The sequence below is a fragment of the Enhydra lutris genome, unplaced genomic scaffold, assembly GCF_002288905.1.
Source record: "Enhydra lutris kenyoni isolate GAN:26980312 unplaced genomic scaffold, ASM228890v2 scaffoldscaffold25, whole genome shotgun sequence".
Lineage (NCBI taxonomy): Eukaryota > Metazoa > Chordata > Mammalia > Carnivora > Mustelidae > Enhydra > Enhydra lutris.
Genome location: NW_019154109.1, coordinates 22885597 through 22907434, shown reverse-complemented (window position 1 = coordinate 22907434; position 21838 = coordinate 22885597). Strand labels below are relative to the sequence as shown.

The 21838-nt window shown below is 44.5% G+C and overlaps 1 protein-coding gene across 1 annotated transcript in view; it reads left to right on the top strand.

Moving 5' to 3' along the window:
• Nucleotides 1-21226, top strand: part of LOC111151131 (dual specificity phosphatase 10) — a 38576-nt gene extending 17350 nt beyond the window's left edge. Inside the window, exons 3-4 of the mRNA XM_022508917.1 lie at nt 17173-17544; nt 20863-21226. Of these exons, the coding sequence (XP_022364625.1) occupies nt 17173-17544; nt 20863-21128 (638 nt within the window). The 3' untranslated portion in view covers nt 21129-21226. The remainder of the gene's footprint in view (nt 1-17172; nt 17545-20862) is intronic.
• The last annotated feature ends 612 nt before the right edge of the window (nt 21227-21838 follow it).

Sequence of the window (21838 nt, the reverse complement as noted above, 5' to 3'; positions counted from 1 at the left end):
AATTTGTCCAGCTTTTGTCCTTGGTTCCTGGGTCATAACCTCTAATCACACCCAAGCTTATGCTAATGAGATAGCTTAGGCTAATAAGATAGTTTAGGCTAATGAGATGTTTCAGAATTAGGGTGGGCCATCAGGAAGACAAACAATGTGATTAGAGGATGGGGGCTTCGCTATTATCCAGACCTCCTCCTGGAAAGAAGGGCTGGATATTGAGTTCAGTCACATGACCAAATGGTTCACTCAACCATGCCTATGTGACGAAACCCCAGTAAATCTCTGAACATGAGAGCTCAGCTCAGCTTCCTGATTAATGAATACGTTGATGTGCTGGGAGGGTGATGGGGGTCCTTGGGGCATGGAAACTCTGTGTTTAGGACCTTCCCAGACCTCCCTCTCTTGGTCTCCTCATTTGCCTGGTTCTGATTTGTATCCTTTGTAATAAAACTCTAAGAGTAAGTATGACATTTTCCTGAATTTAAGAGTCATTGTAGTGAATTATCCAAACTGAGGGGGTGTGGGAATCCCAGGATTTTAGCCCGCTGGTCAGAAGCGTGGATGGCCTGGGACTCCTGAACTTGGCGTTGGCATCTAAAGTGAGGACAGTTTGTTGGGGACTGTGGCCTCCGCTTGTGGAGTCTGTGCTGACTCCGTGTTGTTAGGGTCAGGATTGTACTACAGCCTTACAGGAGAACACGCCTTTCATCTGGATATATATTTTAGGGGCGCGGTGATTGGGAAAATGAAGGACTTGCTTGTTTCCCTAACCCCATATCATGAGCGACAAGGGCTAGTTCCATTCTAGACGTGTAAAATGACTCAGCCTTTGAGTCATTAACCACCAGTCAGTGCTTTTGACCACTAGGCTCAGCCTGGAGATGGGGAAGTCTCTGATGCCACCACAGCCAGTAGCTCCTGGCCTGCAACCCTTAGGGTTTGCTCCGTGTCTTCATTCCGCAGACAGCACTACGTGATGGTGGTGGCATACAGAGATGACATGCCAGCACCTCATTCATGCCAGAGATTCTTAAATATTGATTTGGGATGGAGTTCCTTATAGGAAACTGATAAAAGGTGATGCTGTGGGTAAGGAGTATTTTTGTAAGTTATTTTTTAATAGTCTTCATTGCTAGAACCATACTTTTTTTATTGTTAAGATTTTATTTATCTATTTGAGATTGAGAGAGAGAGAGAGAGTGCACAAGCAGGGTGAGGGGCAGAGGGAGAAGCAGACTCCCTGTGGAGCAGGGAGCCCAGTGTGGGGCTCTATCCCGGGACTCCAGGATCATGACCTGAGCTGAAGGCAGACACTTAACTGACTGAGCCACCCAGGCGCCTCTAGAACCATACTTTTGTGGTTCCATTACATCTCATAAACACTGTGTTCAAATCAATTGTTGTCTTTTCTTTGGAGGCTTTCGTTTGCATTTTTAAACCATGATCCTGTGTGCTTTATTGATTTATTTTTGTTTGGTTTCTCCTTCCTTGCTTAAAATAGACACTGTCTCTTGCCTGTGGTTCTACTAACTATTGCCCTTCTGTTCCCACTCAGGCCTGGCCCTTGTCCTGCAAGTCCTCTTAAGTCACCAACTCCTAGAAAGTGGAGTCCTGCAAGGGCATCTTGGGGCGGCCCTCGAAGGCACGTTTCTAAGAAAAGACAAACTTAAACTCTATGGTGATTACGAGGGAAAATTCCTTTACCAGTGAAAGCTAGGAATAAAACCAAAAGGGTTCTAGTGGTATAAAAGAGGTCTTTTGAAATACCCAAGATGACTTGATTTCTCTCCAACTTGGGCCAGCCCTGGGTGCTCGTCATTCTGTCCCTATGGGAGGCTCGCTCTTCAGAGCTGGTCACTTTCAAGGTAGGGGACTGTAAACCCTTGAGCAGCTCTCCCTGCCACTGTCAGTGACTGTGGAATGTCAGTCAGTCCCAGTTTCTAAGAGGGAAGTTGGATCATCGGAAACAACTAAAGGGGTACAGAGGCATTCTGTTCTCACCCCGAGCCCTGAGCCTCTCCCCTTCCGGAGGACCAGAGTTCCCGAGGCCCCTTGTCTGCCTATGAGCAGACTGTAATGTTACAGAAACGTTGCTACAGAGACATGAACAGTGGAACAGAGTAACATGAGCAGACATAATGTTACTCCTGTGAGAGAGCGAGGGTTGTCACAGCTTTTTTAGGGAAGAGGAAGCTCGTGTTTGAAGAAAAAGTTCTGAAGATGTGATCATGCTTTAAAGTGACCTTAAGATTAAGTAACTTGCCCAAAGGAGCAGGGCTAATGAGAGGGGTGAGAGGAACCCAGAATGCCTGATTTTTAGATCCCGCATTGTGTCCCTTCAACGGGAGGCAGAAGAAACAGTCTCTGGCGTGGTGAAGACCTTGTCCCCGAATCGTCTATCTGTTCCTGCTCACCGTGCCCAGAGGGGACATCAGTGAGCTCAGAGAGGCTGAACCAGAGCTCGTTGGGATTTGTACACTCAGTCCCGGGCCCCCCAGCTCATACTGAGGGCTTCATAAATGTGTATAGAACTGAAGTGCCACCCCCTCAACGGTCCCTGAGATCCCTCAGGCTGGGCGTGCCCTCCAGGGCCTTTTTTTTTCCTCCCTCATGGCTGCTTTCCATCCATCTCCCCTTCTCAACACTCATCTAGAATGTCCAAAGGGGAGGTCTGGGGAGGGAAGAAAGCATTGGAAGCCACTGGGTGCACATTGTCTCCAGCTGCAGCCCTCCCAAGTCATAGCTACTTGTCACATGCAGGTCCGGGTCCTCCCTCAGGCTGCCACTTCTCCGGGAGCCTTGCTGGCCCTCCTTCCCAGCCGCAGAGTGCCAGGATCTCTGTGTCCTTGTACTGACTTCACCTGTCCGGCCCTGCACCTGCCTTCCATGAGTCACAGTTGGACGGTTCTTTTTTTTTTTTTAATAAAAAAATATTATTAAAAAAAATTTTTTTAAGATTTTATTTATTTGACAGACACAGATCACAAGCAGGCAGAGAGGCAGGCAGAGAGAGAGGGGGAAGCAGGCTCCCCGCCGAGCAGAGAGCCCGATGCGGAGCTTGATCCCAGGACCTTGGGATCATGACCTGAGCCAAAGGCAGCGACTTAACCCACTGAGCAACCCAGGCGCCCCCATTTAAAAATTTTTAAAAAAGATTTTATTTATTTATTTGAGAGAGAGAGAGAGAGCACGAGCAGGGGGAAGGGCAGAGGGAGAGGAAGAAGCAAATCCCCCACCCACCACCCCCCCGGAGCAGGGAGCCCAACGTGGAGCTCGATCCCAGGACCCTGGGATCATGACTTGAGCTAAAGGCACATGCTTAACTGACTGTGCCACCCAGGTGCCCCCTTGGTAGGTTCTTTAAAGATTTCTGCCAGTCCTTTGTTTAGCTTCCTCCAATGTACCTTCATCCTTCCTTCTGTCTCATTAGATTTATCCTCAGAGAATATATTAATATATACATATATATATATATAATTTTTATAATCTCTCAAGTCCCTAATATTATGCTGAACCACGCATAATAGGTGTTTGTCAACTAACTGGCCTTTCCCCTATCTCATTCCAAAGGTCACATAATCTAGAAATATTTCATGAGCCCCTGTACAAATCGGGTATTACTCTGGGTGCCGGACAGTAAATACCTTTATAATTTCTATTAATAACTACCAGCATTAGCTCACTCAGTTCTTGCAATAACTCTTGTTGCCCATTGGCACTATTATTTGTCCCATTTTACAAATGAGGAAACTAGAGTACAAAAGGGTTAAGCGGCCTGGCCAAGATCCCACTGCTAGAACGTCCTGGAGAAAGCTCAGGCCTCAGCACGGTCAATTGCTGGGCTCCATTTCCCCAAAGACAAACAGCATATGGACATTCTTGGGTGGGGTTGGGAGGGTGGTGGGGGGGTGGGGTGGAGCTCACCAGTTGAATAATCACAATACACAAGTGAAGAAATGACAAGTAATTTCCGATTGTGGTAACCGCCCTAAAGACAATAAACTCTGAGACTTGATGATACAAAACGAAGGAGTGACCAGAGCGGGTTTGCTGTAGACTGGGTGTCGGGCAGACTTTTGGGAAGAGACTGCGTCTGATCCTAGGTCTGAACCACACACATGACGAACGAGGGGGAGACGGTTCCAGGAAGAGAGAGCAGCAAGTGCGTGGGCGCCTGGAGCAGGAGGCTGACCACCCAGGCCTCAGCACTGAAAGACAGCTTCTCCCTCGTTCTTGCGTCCAGAGCCGGTTTAGCGAAGCTGTGTTAAGTTACTGAGTGCTAGCATTGGGAGCGCAGAATCCCAATTTGGAGAAACTCCTGATTTCATAGAAGTGGCAGCAGAGGTCCCAGGCTAGAACCCAGGATCTCTTGATCTTGTGTTTTGAGTGCTGGCCCATTGGGACTTCTGTCACCCCGAGCAATGTGGGGCATTGGCGTGGCCTTCAAGGGGATGTGGCCGGGCGGTGTGACAGTGCCAGATGTGGGGAGCATCTCAAGCCAGCTCTTCACTGCACATGTCCCAGGTTGAACTGACCACGACTTGGTTGGCCCTCCACTTAGCCTCAACTCAAGTCCATGACCATGGTATATCGTCCCAGCCCCCTCCTCAGAGATGCACTGGTCTCTTAGTGAGTTTCCCCTTAATTTCAGGAGGTGGTCCACAAAGTGGACCTAGACCTGCTAGCTTTTGATCTGGTGTGACTTCCTGTCTCTCGCTGTGCCCTGAGGCCTCCCCCTGCTTTGGGCCCGCCCTTCTGAGCTCAGCCCTCCCTCTGGAGTCTGACTGTGGGCCACGGGCAGGCTAGGTGCCATCTGCTATGGGGGGAGCTCACGCCTGCTCTCTCTGGCCGTTGATCGTTAAGTGCTCAGGCTTGCTTCGTTATTCTTGCCAAATATAGAATTCAGCTTGGTGACTTGAGGAACTTGTTGCTATGCTTTTCGTGAACTGAAAACATGGGTTCTGTAAAACAATTCGGATTTTGATGTTGATGCTTGATCTTTTCCCCTTCCACTTCCTGAATTCCCTAAGCTACAGCCTTTGACCTCCAGGGCATATTTAAAAAACAGTGTCATAAAAGCTGTTTGTTTGGACATGGGGCTTTCATTCAAAGCAGGTGAAGGAAGATGCACCCAGGATTGTTGTCCCGGGCTTCGTGTGTGTCCCTTTGCCTTGCTTCCTGCCTCTCCTCCCCTTCTCTTGCCATGGATGTTTCTAGATGACCTTTTGTGAATGTAATTTCCAATGAGAATGTTTCACAGTAGAAATATGCTCTCCCTTGAGGCTTTGCTCCTGATATTTCTAGAGATTTATTTAATTGGACTCTACTTAAATCCCATTGGAAAACATACTTTTGCTGTGAAGTTGTGATGTGTTTAATTTGGGGTCTAAGACAAATGTCCGTCCTCAGGGGAGCTGGACTGTTAGCAGCCATGCTCCTTTTTGTACACTGGGGTTGTTTAATGAATAGCTTCACTGGGCTTTCCTCTGTTTGTTTGTTTAGCAATGTTTCATTATTTAAACTTCTGCACTGAAAAGCAAAGAATGTTTTCCCTCTCTTCAGAGAATTAAATAATAGTGGAGAGTATCTGGTTGAGCTCTTGGGAAAAATATGGCTTTGTGTTTTATAACACTCTCCTCCTATTAACATTCTTCGCTCTGCAGCCTTCCAGTATGATCTCATGGATTATTTCCCCCTCCCTTAATCCGCCTTGACGGATTAACCAGTATTGAGTTTTTTAGCGAACAGAGAAGGTGGAGCCCTACCGTGGTAGAGAGTAGCTTCCTAAATACACAGAAATTGTCCAACAAAAATGTTTTTCAGCCCACAGAGGTGTTGCGAGGACAGCATGGGTCAATGCTGAACCACAAGGAGTGTATAACGAATGATGTAGGTGTCTTTGGGAATGGAGTAGGCTCTTCCACTTGCAGCCGGCTCATGGAGCTAAGATTCTGGAGGGTTCCATGGACTTGCTTCTGATGGCCATGCTGGTCCTATAGGCAGCATCCTCATCCTGACTTGGAACGTCTCTGGCTTGATTTTAAGATATGGTACTGACATGGTTCGGTTCCCAGGGGCCAGATTCTCAGGTATTCCATAAGCTTGGATGTGGTTCTTGGAAAGTAGGAATTATAATTTGTATTTTTAACAAGTCAGCTATGGTGCTGATGAAAAGTGGTACGGTATTAATCTGCAAAATACCATAGACTGGGTCACTTAAACAACAGAAGTTTATTTTCTCCCAGTTCTGGAGGCTGGAAGTCTGAGATCTGGGGGCTGGAATGGTCAGGTTCTGGAGAATGTCCTCTTCCCAGTTTGTAGGTGGTCACCTTCTTGCTGTGTCCCTGATGGTGGACAGACAGTCACCAAGCTCTCTGTCTCTTCTTATGAGGACCCCACCCCATGTCCTCATCTAAACCTAATGATCTCTCAAAGGCCCCCATCTCCCAATACCACCACATTTTGGAGCTGGGGGCGGTGTCAGGCTTCAATATGCAAATTTGGCATGGAGTGGGGGACACAGTTCAGTCCCTATAGGAACAAAAGATGTTATTTGGGGAAAGAAAGGGTGTGATTTATGCCCAGGTTTTGGAGTAGAGTTAAATCACACCATCTGGTAAATTAATTTCCCCCCTTTCTCTCTTGATCCCCTTTTCTTTTCAAACACATAATAACCCCCTATTATGGACTTCTGAACATTCAAGAGCTTCCTGCTTGCTGAACTTAGAATAAAATCCTCCTCACTGCTTAATGTCCCTAAGAGGCCCTCTGCAGAGGTTTTTTTTTAATTCTGCTGGTCACTCCCTCCCCCTGCCTGCTCATTAGGCTTCAAACATGGGACTGACTCCCTTGAGTCACCACAGGCATAGGAGTGTCCTGCCCTTGCGAAGAGTGTGGTTCTCTCTGCCCTCTACCCCTTTCCCAAACCAGCCAGTCCCTTCTCATCCCCAGGGAGGCTCTCCCTGAAACCCATCTAATTAGTTCCCTCTTCCAGCTCCCAGGAACTGGAAGGCACCTCCTGTCCTTTATCATAATTAATCATTACCTTTCTCTTTGTGTGTTTATATGTTTATCATCCATCTCCTCCCATTGGACCCTGACCTGTGGGGAGGGAGAGGGGTGGAGAGAGGGAGGGGACATCTTGAGCATGTCATTCAAATCCCAAAAAGTTTGGGAGGGCTCATTCTTAGATGGGAGGGATTATAAAGGGGAAACATCTATAGATATCCCTGGTGTGTCTAAGAGAACCCAGAGACTCAAGCAGAGTGTTTCTGGTGCGCCTTTGTCCCTGGGAACTGGTTGGTCTATGCTGAGACTCTGGGACAGTTTAGACGTGGAAGGCTGGAGGAATGAAAGGGAAATCCAAACTTGCAGTTTTCCAGGGACCTGGGGCTGGAACTTCCTCCGGTTCCGGTCTTCCCTTCTTTTCTCTCCACACACCATTCACTCGAAAGCCATTCACTCGATTGAATCCCAAAGCCCTGTCGTGAAGAGAAAACAGTTACATCTCTCTTTCACTGGCATTTTTGGTAGTGGGGCAGGGGAGCTTGTTCTAGAGTCAGGTAGACTCCCCGCGAGAATGAGATTCCACAAGTGGGTCTTCGGATGGAGTGGGAGGCTGCAAGGGGCAACTGGACCCAGCAGGGATGGCCGCTCTGCCCATTCCAGGCCAGGCCGTAGGGCGATGTGGGGGATTGTCCCAGCCTCTCAGACAGAGGAGCAGACTCCTCGGAGTCAATGATGCTCACCCCTGCCTTCCGGGTGGTTCTTCTTGAAATCTTTCTGACAGAATGTGGAGAGTGGGTATCAAGATGGGGTTTTCTGCATTAACAGGACCTCACTATGGGGCCTGGGGTGGAGAAGGGGCCTGATCTCTTTTCCCATCCCTACGCTGCACTCTTTAAAAATGGGTTTCAGAAATCATCTGCGGATTCATTGGCAGGCCAAGCATCATACCTGTTCCAGGTAGAATCTCCCCTCTTGTTTTCTTCCCTTATTCTCCATAGGGTTTCTGAGAGAGAGAGGGGGAGGCAGGGAGAGGGAGGAGGGCAGAGGGAGGAAACTGAAGGGGGGCCAAGTGAGTCCTGCAAGAACCTGAGGGGGTTCCTGGGTCTGTGGGAACTCTGAAATCTTACAGTTCAAATCCCACTCACAGAAAAGTCATCTGCTCATTAAAATAACATGAAGCTGTTTGATTGTTGTCTTTGTGGAAAATTACAGGACTGTCATCAGCTGTTGCTTCCGGCAGTGCTTTCTGTTCTAATGGAAATACATGAGGTCACAGACTTAAAGAAACAGGCTGTGTTTACATCCTGGTGAAGACTCCTCCCCAACCATCCAGCTTGTGCTCCCCCGACACGCAGGAATTACACTTGGGGAATCCTGAACCCTGGTTACCCATGAAGGCCTCAAAGTTGGGATGGTGTTGGGGGGGCCCATTAGAAGTGCACCTCCCTTCGTGGGAGAAAGTGCTTTTTTTTTTTTTTAAAGATTTTAATTTTATTTATTTGACAGAGATCACAAGTAGGCAGAGAGGCAGGCAGAGAGAGAGGGGGAAGTAGGCTTCCTGATGAGCAGAGAGCCCAATTCGGGGCTTGATCCCAGGACCCTAAGATCATGACCTGAGCCTAAGGCAGTGGCTTTAACCCACTGAGCCACCCAGGTGCCTCGAGAAAGTGCTTTTTTAGTGCACTGGAGCTCCTGCCCAAGGCTGAAGAGGGAATCTGGGCACTGTTCTGACCTGTTCAGCAGTGAGGGCGATTGGATGCCCAGGAAGGCAACTTCTGAGCTGGGAGGTATGTGGGGTGGTGGGGACAGAGACAGCATCTTTGGAATTTGGACAGAAACGTGCCAGCATCAGCATTCCTTGGAAAGGCTACAATCAGAGCTTCATTTTCAACTTTTTAAAATCATGGTTCCTAAAATCATGGATCTTTCTGATTCTGTTTACTTTTTTGAAATAACTATTTATGCATGTATTTATAAAAAAAAATATTTCCACTGAGGATACTACAAAGATTTGATCGATCAAAGAAGGAAGCAGTGTCTTTTAAAACATAAGAAAGAAGGGCCCTCAAACAAGTTAATGATTGAAAATAGTTATAAAAGCGCATAGAGACAAAATTGAAGCTGAGAGCTCATTGCAAATTGTACAAAGACTGGGAACGAGCAAAGGCTGATTTTAGTTCTTGATACAGATTAAGGTCGTGTATTAGCTTCTTTTCCAATACTGGATTTTATTAATCTACCAGATTGTGCTGAGAGCAAGGGTTGTAATCTCAAGAATATAAAAATGAGTGAGTTACTTGAGTTACGATGACTAGACAATAAACAAGCAGTGTTTATTTGGGGTGATTGTCAGTGGTCTAATTTACGATTTTTGTCCAGTAGAAAATCCTTTGAAAGGACTTTATTATTTAAACTCAAAATTTGAGAAAATTCTAGTATAAACTTTTCAGGAAATTTCTTTAAAACATAACTAAATACCTCTTGGTTAGATTAAGTAATATCAAGGATAAGAACAAGAGTGACCTATATAGTCTGTTATAGGAGACAGTTTTGTGAAGGGCGTGCTATGTATATTTTTTTAAAGAATTTATTTATTTGAGAGAGAAAGTGTGCAAGACAGCACAATACTGGGGGAGAGTCAGAGGGAGAAGCAGACTCCCTGCTGAGCAAGGACCTCCCCCCTAATGTGGGGCTCCAACCCAGGACTCTGGGATCATGACAGACGCTTAACCGACAGAGCCCCCCAGCACCCCTGTGAGGGACATTCTTGAAATACTTTCTATCTATGATTTGTCACTAGGTAAAGTGGACACCAGAGAGAACTTTTTACTTTATCTTTTCATGTTTGTAAATTATTTCCAAAAAGGGATTGATCATCTATCTCAGTATCTCTTCTCTACAGTTATTGGTATCAAATATATCAAGAAACTGCCTGTCTTCCTGTGACATTTGGCAAAACCCTGTGTACTGAGGGATTTAAATAAGACTATTCCTGCTCTCCAAGAACCGAAGTTCTATTAAAACAATTAATTTAGATATACATAGGAAGAAAAAAAAAAAGAGTAAACATTAAAAGTGCAGTTTTAGTTGTGAAGTGATGTTGCATGTGAGCCTATTACAGATGCTTGAACTAAGATTTTATACGGTGACCCCAAGCAAAATTTTGAATGTCTCAACTAATTGAGGAATTATAGGAATGGAAAAGTTATACATGCACACAATTTTTCTATATCTCTATTTCTAAAATTTCTAGAAATATATGTGTGTGTATGTATATATATGTGTGTATGTATGTATATGTGTGTATATATGTATATGTGTGTGTGTGTGTGTATGTATTTCCATAAAATTTGCCAGGCATGCATTTATGTGTATTGATGACCCTATATATCCTCCCTCTATTGACATCTTAGAACACAAATAACTAAATATAAGGAAGTTTCCAGGGGAGACCACCAACCACCAGACTTAGCCCCCATTCTGCAAGCCATTTCCTCTTGCATTAGTGGAATGTAAGCTGGGACCGAATTGACCGTTCCAAGAGCAGGGCTGTAGGCAGGGTGCCCTGTGGGCTCTGCTTTGACAGCCTTTCCCTGGCTTGGGACTGGTGCTGGCAGATGTTCTTTTCTTCATGTCTCTGTGTCTCTGAAACAACTGTGTCTTTCGTGGTCCCACCTCTATCTAGCTCAGCCCCCAACTCTGACCCTCCAGAGTACAGTTGTCCTCCGGCACCCGACCCCCAGAGTGCTCCTTATCTTGGTGGCCCCAAGGACAATTCTTATGCAAATAGCTACGGGTTTGAAAATCTTCTTAAAGATAGGAAGATGGGTGTTTCACTAGTGGTTTCCATGAATCATTACAGGAGACCTGAGTAGTAAGTAGTATTCCCGTTTTATACTTAAGGAAAAATAAGAAACACCCAGTAACTATTGTTCAGAAAGCCACACAGCTGGCATGGGGTCAAGCCACTATTCTGAATCAAGGCAAGGATTTCCCCCTGCTGCCTTATATATCAGAGACCACCCTATAGAGTTGGCTTTTAAAATATATCTGTAGATAACTTGTATCTCCTATCAAAGAGACCAGAGAATTAAAAAATAAAAAGCAACAACAATAAAACAAAACAAAACAAAACCCACGAGGCGACACAGATATATCTTCCTGGAACACTTAACAATATTTGTCCAAATCATCAATATGTGTTCCGTTGGATTCAAGATCCTGATGTTGTTAAGAAGGCTAAGCTTAATGATACCTCTTTGTTTATATCTTTTCACACGTTGGACATTTCACGTGTAAGCGATGAAATGGTGTGATTGTAGGGATCACAGGGAGACTCATCCCTGACTCAGGCCTCACTAACCGAACTGCAGGACCCAGCCTCCCAAGTCTCCCTCTTCCTTGGGTAACAGAAGTGTTTCTTGATCCCTTTGTTTCTTCCTATACCTACTGACAGCGCTCTCACTGGACGCAGTCTCTCTCTTTAATATAGACGCCCCACACATTGCCTGGGGACAGGGTCATAGGACAGTGTAGGGGACACCAGCAGCTGTTGAACTTGAAATCATCCCTACTATAAAATACAGTCTGTGGACTATGAAGACAATTCCATGTAAAGCAGGAACAGTATCCTGTATGGCTTTAGCTGCTATCCCAAATACTTCTTCCATGAAGGTGGGTGGTTTTCTGCCTTGAAAGGCATGACATCACCATGGCCCTGTCTTTGAGCGTTTCAGCACAGGAAGCCTGGCGTCCCCTCCAATTGATCCAGGCTTTGTTTCTTCCACAAGGGTCCTTGTGTATAAGAATCTCGGGAGTCTCCTTTGATGCATTGCAGTTGCCTGAAGGACCCACAAAATAGGATCCTTTAGGGCCCGTTTTACACCAATAGCTCTCCTCTTGGTAGTAATAGTATCTAACTCAGGTATCATTTTATCCACGTTAAGAGACCTAGGAGATGGATACCAGGGTTAACTACATATTGTGGATGTGGAAACAGAGGGGCAGGGATATTAAATAACTTGCCCGAGGTAACACAGCTGTTCAGGATTTTGAAACCAAGCTGAGTGCCTCCACAGTCTATGTTCTTAACCACTGTCATCAAAGTACCATTTTACTTTAAAAGACTGCTCACCCAGGCTTTAGTCCGTAGAGCATCCAGCTCTTGATTTGGATCAGGTTATGATCTCAGAGTTGTGAGATCAAGTCCGGCGTCAGGCTCTGCACTCAGCAGAGAGGGTCTCTCTCTTACTCTCTCTCTGCTCCTCCCCACTGCTTGCATTCTCTCTCTCTCTCTCTCTGAAATAAATAAATAAATCTTTTAAAAAAAACTAATAAATAAAAGTCTAGTCTCCCCCTAAGAGAAAACAGACAACAAAAAGGGGTGATCGGTACGTTCGCCGCAAGCTGGTAGAAGTTGCATTTTCATCCCTCTCCTCTCTCTTTGGGTGTTTATTCCGCTTGCTGGCCTTCAGTGAGAGTTGTCCTGACATTTCTGGAGAGTGCTCACTTTCCGGCTTCACAGGAAACCTAAAAGCGTGTGTGCGAAAGTGTTGTCCATCTTCAGAATATGGAAATCTCTTGCTTATAGCTCCTGCATTTTGGACGTGGTTCCTTCCGTTGCCACCCGGAGCACCGCTTCTGAATCATATCACAGAAGGCTCTGCTGCTTCTAGAACTGCATGATGGCCAAAACAGCAGCAGGAGCCGAAACCAAGCTACAAAGAGCTTTGCCACTAAAACCAGAGTCCCTTGCTTCTGTGGGTCTGTGGCAGTGCTGTTGGAAGAAACCAGGACTTGTATTTCTACATATTTTTCTTTAGGGGTAGAATCTTCTTTGTTGTTCCCATTCAGAATCAAAGTGCTGACCATGCTCATTTCGGCAGAGAACCTAGTTTTGAGATAAGGTTGGAAATGTTTGCCCCCAGCAGTGTTGCTCGTGCCTTGAAAATATTTGCACTGTGACTGCAAGTAATTGTGGGCACAAGAAGATGGCTCAGCCTGGTGGGGACTAGGGTGTGGGGGAAGGGAGGGGCCAAGAACACTTTTATTTAAAACATACTCTGTCTCTGGAAAAAACAAACAAAACCCCCAAAACCAAACCAAACCAAAACAAAAAACAACCACACAGAAATTCAAAAAATACGCAGTTTTTATTGGGAAAGCGAGGACAAAGGAAATCAAATCTATTTGTTTAGGAAGAATAGGGAGCTGTGGCTTTCTTTATGATAAAAGTATATTATTTAAATGTTAAAACCGCTCAGGTCCATTAGGCCTTAGCTCTTTTTTTTTTTTTTAAGATTTTATTTATTTATTTGACAGAGAGAGAGAGAGATCACAAGTAGGCAGAGAGGCAGGCAGAGAAAGGGGGTGAAGCAGGCTCCCCGCCGAGCAGAGAGCCCGATGTGGGGCTCGATCCCTGGACCCCGAGATCATGACCTGAGCCAAAGGCAGAGGCTTAACCCACTGAGTCACCCAGGAGCCCCGGCCTTAGCTCTTTTTAAATAAAATGTTAAAAGTAAAAACTCCGGAACATTTGCTTACTGATCATTTAGAGTCTTTTTAGTAAGGAAAAGAAAAAAAAAAATTTTAGATCTTTAAAATAGTGGTTTCCCAAAGTAATGAAAACAAAAAAGGCTTACCATGGATAGATGTTGTTTCAAAATACTTTATTTTTACTAACCAGTCTAATCCTCAAAACAGTAATGTGAGGTAGGATGATTATTATCCCTGTTTTATATCTGGGGAAACTGAGGAACCAGGAGGTAAGAAATTTGCTCAGGATCTGGTAGCTTGTGTCTCCAGGGCTGGGACTGAGATCCACACCATCTGGCCTAAGAACCACTGCCAAGCACTTAGGGTTCTCATGGACTGCAGTGTGGACAGATCAAAGGGAGATGAAGACACGGACAGTGATGATAGCAGAGTAAGAAGACATTATTTATCAAATGTCTGGTCATAGATCACCATGTTTTCATAGGCTGCCCCTACCACAGCTCCATGGGTAAGTGACATTATGCCCACTTTACAGATCAGTAAACCGAAGCTTAGTGAGGGACAGTGATTTGCATCATGACTCACAGCTCTCATGGGACAGAATCAACATTGTAGCCTGGATCTGTCTGCCTCTAACATGTGCTCTTAATCACCAGCTACTTTGTCTCTACCTCACTTGTTAGTTATCCTGTTAGAATGTTCTTATGTAGTAATAAGGAACAGGACATAATCAGTCTCCTCATTAAGTGATCAGGCTGTTCAGCCCCTAGTGGGATAGGGTGGGGGGAAGGTGGTTGGAGGAGAAAACCATATTAGCCTTAGTCTTTCCTGCCCTCCTTCCCCAGCTTCCAAGTCCAATCTCCTAAGAGAAGAAAACCATTCTCTCTGCAGACATTTCTCTAAAAAAAACACCATTGTGAGATCTGACTGGTTGGTTTGGCTTGGAGCACCCCCCTTGCCCTGGGAGAGTTGCGTGACGGCTGTGTGTGGATATGCACGACCCTTAGTGAGAACTGGTGCCTGCGCTGGTCAGCAGACCAACAAGTGAACAGGAGACTGTTTCTTCATGCCCCTCAAGGAAGATTTTCTTGTCCAACTCCTGTGTTTGAGTCATAACATTTCCTTTTCTATCCTCTCCATCTCCAAATAGTGATGAGCAGAGTTCCCACATGGCTTAAACATACCATATACATGTAGTTTTGCACATGGGCACCCCTGGGATTCGAAACATTCTGTGTCTGTCTGTCTCAGATTCCCTTCTCCCCTCCCCCATGGGTTTTTTCCCCCCATTAGGCAAATGGAAGGCCCATGCCACCTGTTAGCATTACATCATTGGCTCCCCAGAACACAGTTGCACCAAAGGCCTTAAACAAAGTAGTTCTTCTTGTATTGTTTGTACTCAAAGAGCTGATATCATGCCAACTGATGTCATTGTATGTCTTTGTGTAACTGCTATGGCAACTGGGCAGGTGGGGAGCCTCCAGCTGATGTCATGGGGAAAGGAGGTGTAGAGACAGAATTTTAAAAAGCTGTATGCTGCTTTTTTCTGTGTGTGGGTTTTTTTGGCATGCATTTTTTTTTTAAACTAGCTGCTTTTAAGACAAATTACAGCTTGAGTACCCTAAATAAGAATAGACAAAAGCCCCCCCTCCCCACACCCCTTAGAGACTTCTTTTGAATTTATTTTGTTGGTCTTTCCTCTCATATGAAAAAGTGTAACCACTGCCCTTTTCTTAAGGAGAAAAAAAAAAGTGAATTAGGTTCCCATCACAGAATCAGTGTGAATTGTTTACTTGGATTTTATGGAGGCAAAGCTGAGCGGATTTTTAAATAACTCTTCATAGTCTCTTTCATGGGGTTTGTAATGGTGATGGTGGGTAATTTCAATTTTTTTTTAGAAAGTAGTCACTACTGAAGTCTTTCTTGTTTTCCATTTCTTCTCTTTACTTTAAAAATAATCTCTTAGGGCACAGACAAACTTTTAATCATGATTTCATAGCAGAGTAAACTAGTAATATGTAAAAGCAGAGTTTAATTCTAGAAATCCATTAAAATGAATTTGTAGCTCCTGTTTTTCTTTTCAAAAAGCAAAGATAGGTTTTGGCACTTACCGATGAATGAATGAACTGAGTGACCATAATATTACCCTCTTTGAATGATCTTTGTGCCACCACTGGACCTTAATGAAAATAGGACTTGCTGGGTTGTCACGCCTAGCTGGCTGTGTTCTGGGCAAGCACAGCCTTGAGACTTGGTCTAGGTTATAGTCTGGAGCTCCTGCTGTAGATACCAAAGATGAGACTTGAAATGGGGAAGGCCTAAGTTATGTTCAGAAACCACTGGACAGATAAACTTCCTGTCTATTTCAACACAACCGTATCCTGTACCAACTCTGTGTTTCTGGCCTTATCTCCTAAAACTATCAGAGGGCATAAATGTTGTGTTCTGGAGGCTTTCAGGTTTTAGGAGGTCTCTAACTTCCCCCTCCTTTCAAAGGGAAGGCCAGGGTATGTAGTTGTTTGATGAGAATTAGAGCCCATTTGGTGGGAATAATATCAACTCAGATTTCCTGGACCTTATATGTACATTGTGTCATTTGACCCTCCTGATAATCCTTTGGGCTTCTGCATGTGTATGATACATCTAACAAATGTTAAAGGAAAAAGTTAAAGAAACTGTGATCCATAAATTTCCTACCTTAAACAAGTGCTCTTTTTTGCATGGTCTTTTAGTTTCTGATCACGAGTATGGTGAGTGTTTTTGAATTGGCTTTGTTCCATTTAACATTACATATAGAAACATTTTCTTTGTTTCCATATTCCTTTCACAACTTTTAATGGCTACATAACATTCCATTGAGTGAAAATGATAACTTTTCATTTTTTAAGATTTGTTTTTGTCCTTGGCCTTTTCTGTAAAACAGATAATGCTATATAAACCTCTTTGTACATCTACCTGGATATTTTGGTTAGATCACTTTCTTAAGCTCTATTCCTCAAAGTGCTGCTGGACTTATTCATGGGGGGGTGGTTTGCACACTTTGCCTGTATTCATTAAGTCCAGACTCCCAGTCACAGTAAAAGGTAGATGCTATTACCCCCATTTTATAGATGTGGAACCACAAGCACAGAGAGAAAAATTAACTTGCCTAAGTCACAGAGCCAAGAAGTTGTGTTCCTGGGACTATAGCCAAGGTAATCTGGGTCTTCCAAGGTCCCTGTCCATAGCCACTCGTCCGTATTGGGAACTGACTTGTCTTTCTGGGTGAGGTCAGTTTATGGAAGAGTGCGAGGCGTGCCTACACTGCCCACGGAGGTTGGCCATGCTTTCCCTGGCTCCCAAAGTACAAGGTTCTATGTAGGCCGCTGAGCATATGGCACCTTGAGGCAGGTCAAATCTGCTCCTGATAAAATTGCCTGGTGCTGCAAATGAACTCTTTCCAGGGGACCATGCCACGGTTTGTGTAAAGAGCCACATTGCGACAGTACCACATGCAGTGAGATCCTCTGAAGCTTGTCCTGGATCTCCAAATGGCCTTGCATTTTTGTTCTGATCTTATTTTTTTAGAAACGTGCCTCTGCAAGAATGCACTTACTGTCTCTGGGGACAGCGGCATTTTCTGCAACTCTGAAGTTCTAGGGATGGTCACGGTCACTTTCTGTGTGTTTGCTCCAGGTGGACTTAGCAGTTTCAAGCAGAACCATGAAAACCTCTGTGACAACTCCCTCCAGCTCCAAGAGTGCCGGGAGGTGGGGGGCGGCGCGTCTGCAGCCCCGAGCAAGCTACCTCAGTCCATCCCCACCACCCCTGACATCGAGAATGCGGAGCTGACGCCCATCTTGCCCTTCCTGTTCCTCGGCAATGAGCAGGACGCTCAGGACCTGGACACCATGCAGCGGCTGAACATCGGCTACGTCATCAACGTCACCACTCACCTGCCCCTCTACCACTACGAGAAAGGGCTGTTCAACTACAAGAGGCTGCCGGCAACCGACAGCAACAAGCAGAACCTGAGGCAGTACTTTGAAGAGGCTTTTGAGTTCATCGGTAACTATCTCCCAAGGGGACTCCTCATCTTCCACCTTCTTTGCCCCTCCAGCTTTTGCTTTGATATCAAGCCCAAGGTTTATGCCTGTGTTGCCAAAAAGCTGCTCTGAGGTGTTTTCAGGCTTTGCCATCTGGTGTGGCCAAAGTGTTCTTCTCAGTCACGGCCCGTTGAACGAATGCATGGGAGCCCCTGGGATGGGTATAAAGAAACAGTGATTCCTTTTGGTTGGGGAAATCCACATCCCTCTCCTTCTCAATGAAAAGATGGTGGGGATGCGCACGGATATGTTCCGTCCCAGAATTGCAAAAGAAGTAATGGAGAGGAAAGCCCTGGGAAGCCAGAGCTGGTGCTGTGGCTATCTGGTCTACCATGTCTGCCCTCGCCTTGCAAGAGGTAAAATACAGTGAAGACGATACCACTTCCAAACTTGCCCATTTTTCCCTTACCTGGGGCTGAATTCATCTGCACTTGGGATAGCTTCTTTATGTGAGGTTGAGGCAAAGGTGGCGTTTGCTGAAAGCCTGCTTCTGAAGAATGTTTTGCAATAGAACAGTGCTGTCGGGAACATCTTTTACATGTCACATCAGCACAGGGGAGACAGGAGTGGAGAGCTGAGTTGTTGTTCCTTTCTACTTGCTTTGTCTCCCTTCTGAAACACTGGGTAGCAGAAGGGTATGAATGAACATTAGCAAGATGGTACTAGATTTCATAAGACTTACCCCAAAGTCGGAAAGACCAGGTTGTGTAGCCTGAGTAGTTCCCGAGGGTGGAATTCTAACAACAGTAGACTTCAGTCTCCAGAAGGAAGTAACCACCAGCCTAACCCTAATCCTAACTTTAATTTTTGCGGCTTCTATAGCCTTGAACTGTTTTAAGGCTCAAACTATCATTTGGGGGGGACACCTGGGCACCTAGCAGATGCTCCACAGTTTTTTTTCAAGTGACTCCAACCTTCATTATCACAAAAAGGTGATCCACTACTTTTCTTAAATACTGTAGCAGGTTGTTACTGGCCTCTGTCCCAGGAAGAATGCACTCATGTTTGGTGCTCCTTTATCAGGAAAAAAAACAAAAAACAAAAATAAAACCTTGGGTCTGGTGGATTTGCTGTAGAGTTGGCAGTTCTGGTCTCGTCACCCAGCTGTTTTCCTGGCAAATTGTGCCTTCCATGCAGGACCATGGACTCTTCAGTCTGGAAGCATAGTCTGGGTGGTCACTGAACTCAGAAAAATAAAGTGACTTCTCCAAGATTGTAAGAATTGTAGTGTCGGAGAAGGGAGCAGAACGCAAGGCTCTTGACTACAAGGCAGGGGCCTTTCTACAATACGCTGGGGCAGTGTTCCCAATGCTCTGTTAGTTCCTGAATGGCAACTAACTAATTTGTGGCTGCAAAGACACCTCAGATTCTTTATTAATTATATTTGAATCAAACTTTGAGCCCCGAGGAAGAACTATTTGTCACCGAGTAGATGAGGAGCTTTCTGGTTGATATATGATGTTATGACTGCAATTTCATCTGACTTAATTCCAGCTGGGGGAAGTTAAGAGATTGTTTTCCATTTAATGAGTAGCATCAGACATGCTTGTCCCAACAGGATTTCAAGCAAGGCCCCTGCATTCCTCATATGCTATTCAGGCTTATCTGATTTTTTTAAAAGGAAAACAAAACAAGTAACAAAGAGCATTTAACCTGAAGAACAATTTGGCATCACAGCCTGTATAGGCACAATGTTATTTTTGTTGTTATATCATTAGATAAACTGAAATCGCATGGTGTAGCTTTAGGGAAAGCAGCAGTTTTTGCAACCATGATGACATTTACTGAGATTCTAATACAAACTAAGCAGAGTGTATGTTTAGGATTTAACTATGCCTATTTATTTATTCCTGAATTGGATGATATTATTCCCACATTCCCTGAGCCTTGTTAATGAGTATTCCTCCCATGATGTAGACGGGGGATTGAAGCTCTGGGCAGTCAGGTGACTCACACTGGGTTACTCATCTAGCCTGTAGTGGAACCAGTGGTCAAATCTAGCACTTTGCAGCGCATAGTGGAGGTCAATGAATAGCGTGTGCTCAAGGGAAGAAATTGCAAAAGGGAAATACTTTCTTCAGATACTTTTATCTATGAGAAGTAAGCTTAATTCACAGATTTTTAAGATGGAATTTTGCATGATGTTTGTTTTCTCAGTCTGCGGCTAGGTAGCCAATAGAACTAGTTTAACTTAGGGGCACCTGGCTGGCTCAGTTGGAAGAGCATACAGCTCTTGATCTCTGGGTCATGAGTTCAAGCCCTGCATTGGGTGTAGAGATTACTTAAGTAAATAAATAAGCTAAAAAAAAAAAAGTGGTTTAAGTTAGATCACTCCTCCTCATTCCCCTCCCGTGCTTTCGTCTACTTGATATTCCTTCAGGGATGCTTTCTTTGGGACGCCTTTTGGTCTAGAATTGTGATTAAGAATCCATTTAGGCAGTGCCCATAAGCTATTCCCCTGAGCTTCTAATGTATCTGAAAACTTACAAAGTATTGCTACTTTCAGTTGCTCTGATTTCTGGGCCATCATTAGAATTCCTCCATCTTTGTTATCACCGCCATGTTGGAAGAGCACACGGGGATGCGGGGGGCGGGGGGGTTGGACAGTTCAGTGCAGGTGATGTCTTGTGCCCGAGTGCTGCAAGTCTTGAACTACATTTGCAGCAATAGCTTTTCTGGTAAGAAGCTGAACATAGTGGCTTTCTAGTTGGGTTTTATTTCTCAAATCGCAGAGTTTATTAAGACTGAAATCCTTATCTATTTAATACCAGTTCCTGTACAGAACAGTTCTATTATATAAAGAAAGAAAAAATTTTTTTTTCTTCCTCTATCACAGCTGGGAGAGACATTGTTAACAACACTAGTTTTGATAAACCATACAACCTAGTGATTGGAATTAACGTCCTTTATCAAAAGGGTCTACTTAATCCGTGGCTTGCTTCACAGGCAAGTTAACTGTGTTGTAACTCCGGCTGCCCGAAGTGGCCACCACCTGCGCAGTGAACTGTTTCTAGGAATGATTCCTTCCCCTCATCTTCTCTTTAAATGGAGAAATGTAAATTCTTATTCATGCTAATATTGCTTTTAGCCACTTCTAGAGGTTGCAACATAATCCATACAATTAACTAGTAAATTATACTTTGTTTTAAAGCCATTTGAATTTATTTATTCTTTACTCTTTACAAAAGAGAACGTTGTTGAGTCTGGATGAAAGCTAATCTCTCTTTTTCCGTATCTTTCTTCCTTCCTGCACCTCTTGGCCTTCTCTCTCCTTTCCCAGAGGAAGCTCACCAGTGTGGGAAAGGGCTTCTCATCCATTGCCAAGCCGGGGTGTCCCGTTCTGCCACCATCGTCATCGCATACTTGATGAAGCACACTCGGATGACCATGACTGACGCCTATAAATTTGTCAAAGGCAAACGACCAATTATTTCCCCAAACCTTAACTTCATGGGGCAGTTACTGGAGTTTGAGGAAGACCTGAACAATGGTGTGACACCGCGGATCCTTACACCAAAGCTGATGGGCGTGGAAACGGTCGTCTGACACAAGTCTGGATGGAAAGCATTACTTGTCTCTGTTAAGAGACAAAGAGAAAGAAGGATGGATTCTTTTTTTTTCCTTTTTCTTTCTTTCTTCTTCTTCTTCTTTTTTTCTTTTCTTTTCTTTTTTTTTTTAGATGGGGGTCAAGTTTGTGAATGGAAACAAAACTTGTTTAAAAACTTTTTACTTTTCACAAGTGTGAGAAGAAATTATCTTTTGATGCCGTTGACATTTCCTTCCCTCGAACTGATAAAGCAGGGAGGCTAGAGCTAGAGTAATTTTTTAAAGCCAACAATAAAAATATAATAAAACTCATTTCTTCCCCCCTTTTCCTTTTAAGCTATTTGTAGAGTTTATGATTAAATAGTCTGTGCAGGTTCATAGACCGAAGATACTACAACTTAAACAAATTAAAAAGAACCAAAAGCAAGAGACAAAAAAGACATTGAATCACAAAGGCCTGAGAGCTGCCTGGGCCATCCACACAGGAAAAAAAACCCAACCAAACCAAGCCCTGTAGTACTCACTGGTGCAAAGAGAAAATCAGGGCAGCTTAAGTGGTCTAAGAACCCTCCACATTCTTAAAGAGACAAAAGATACTGTTGATTTTGTGTGTTTCATACTCTGGATTATTTTCCCCCCTTCTTTGAGTTTAAGCGATTTTTTTTTTTTTTTTTTTTTTTTTGAAATAGCGAGGAACTGACCATTTTACC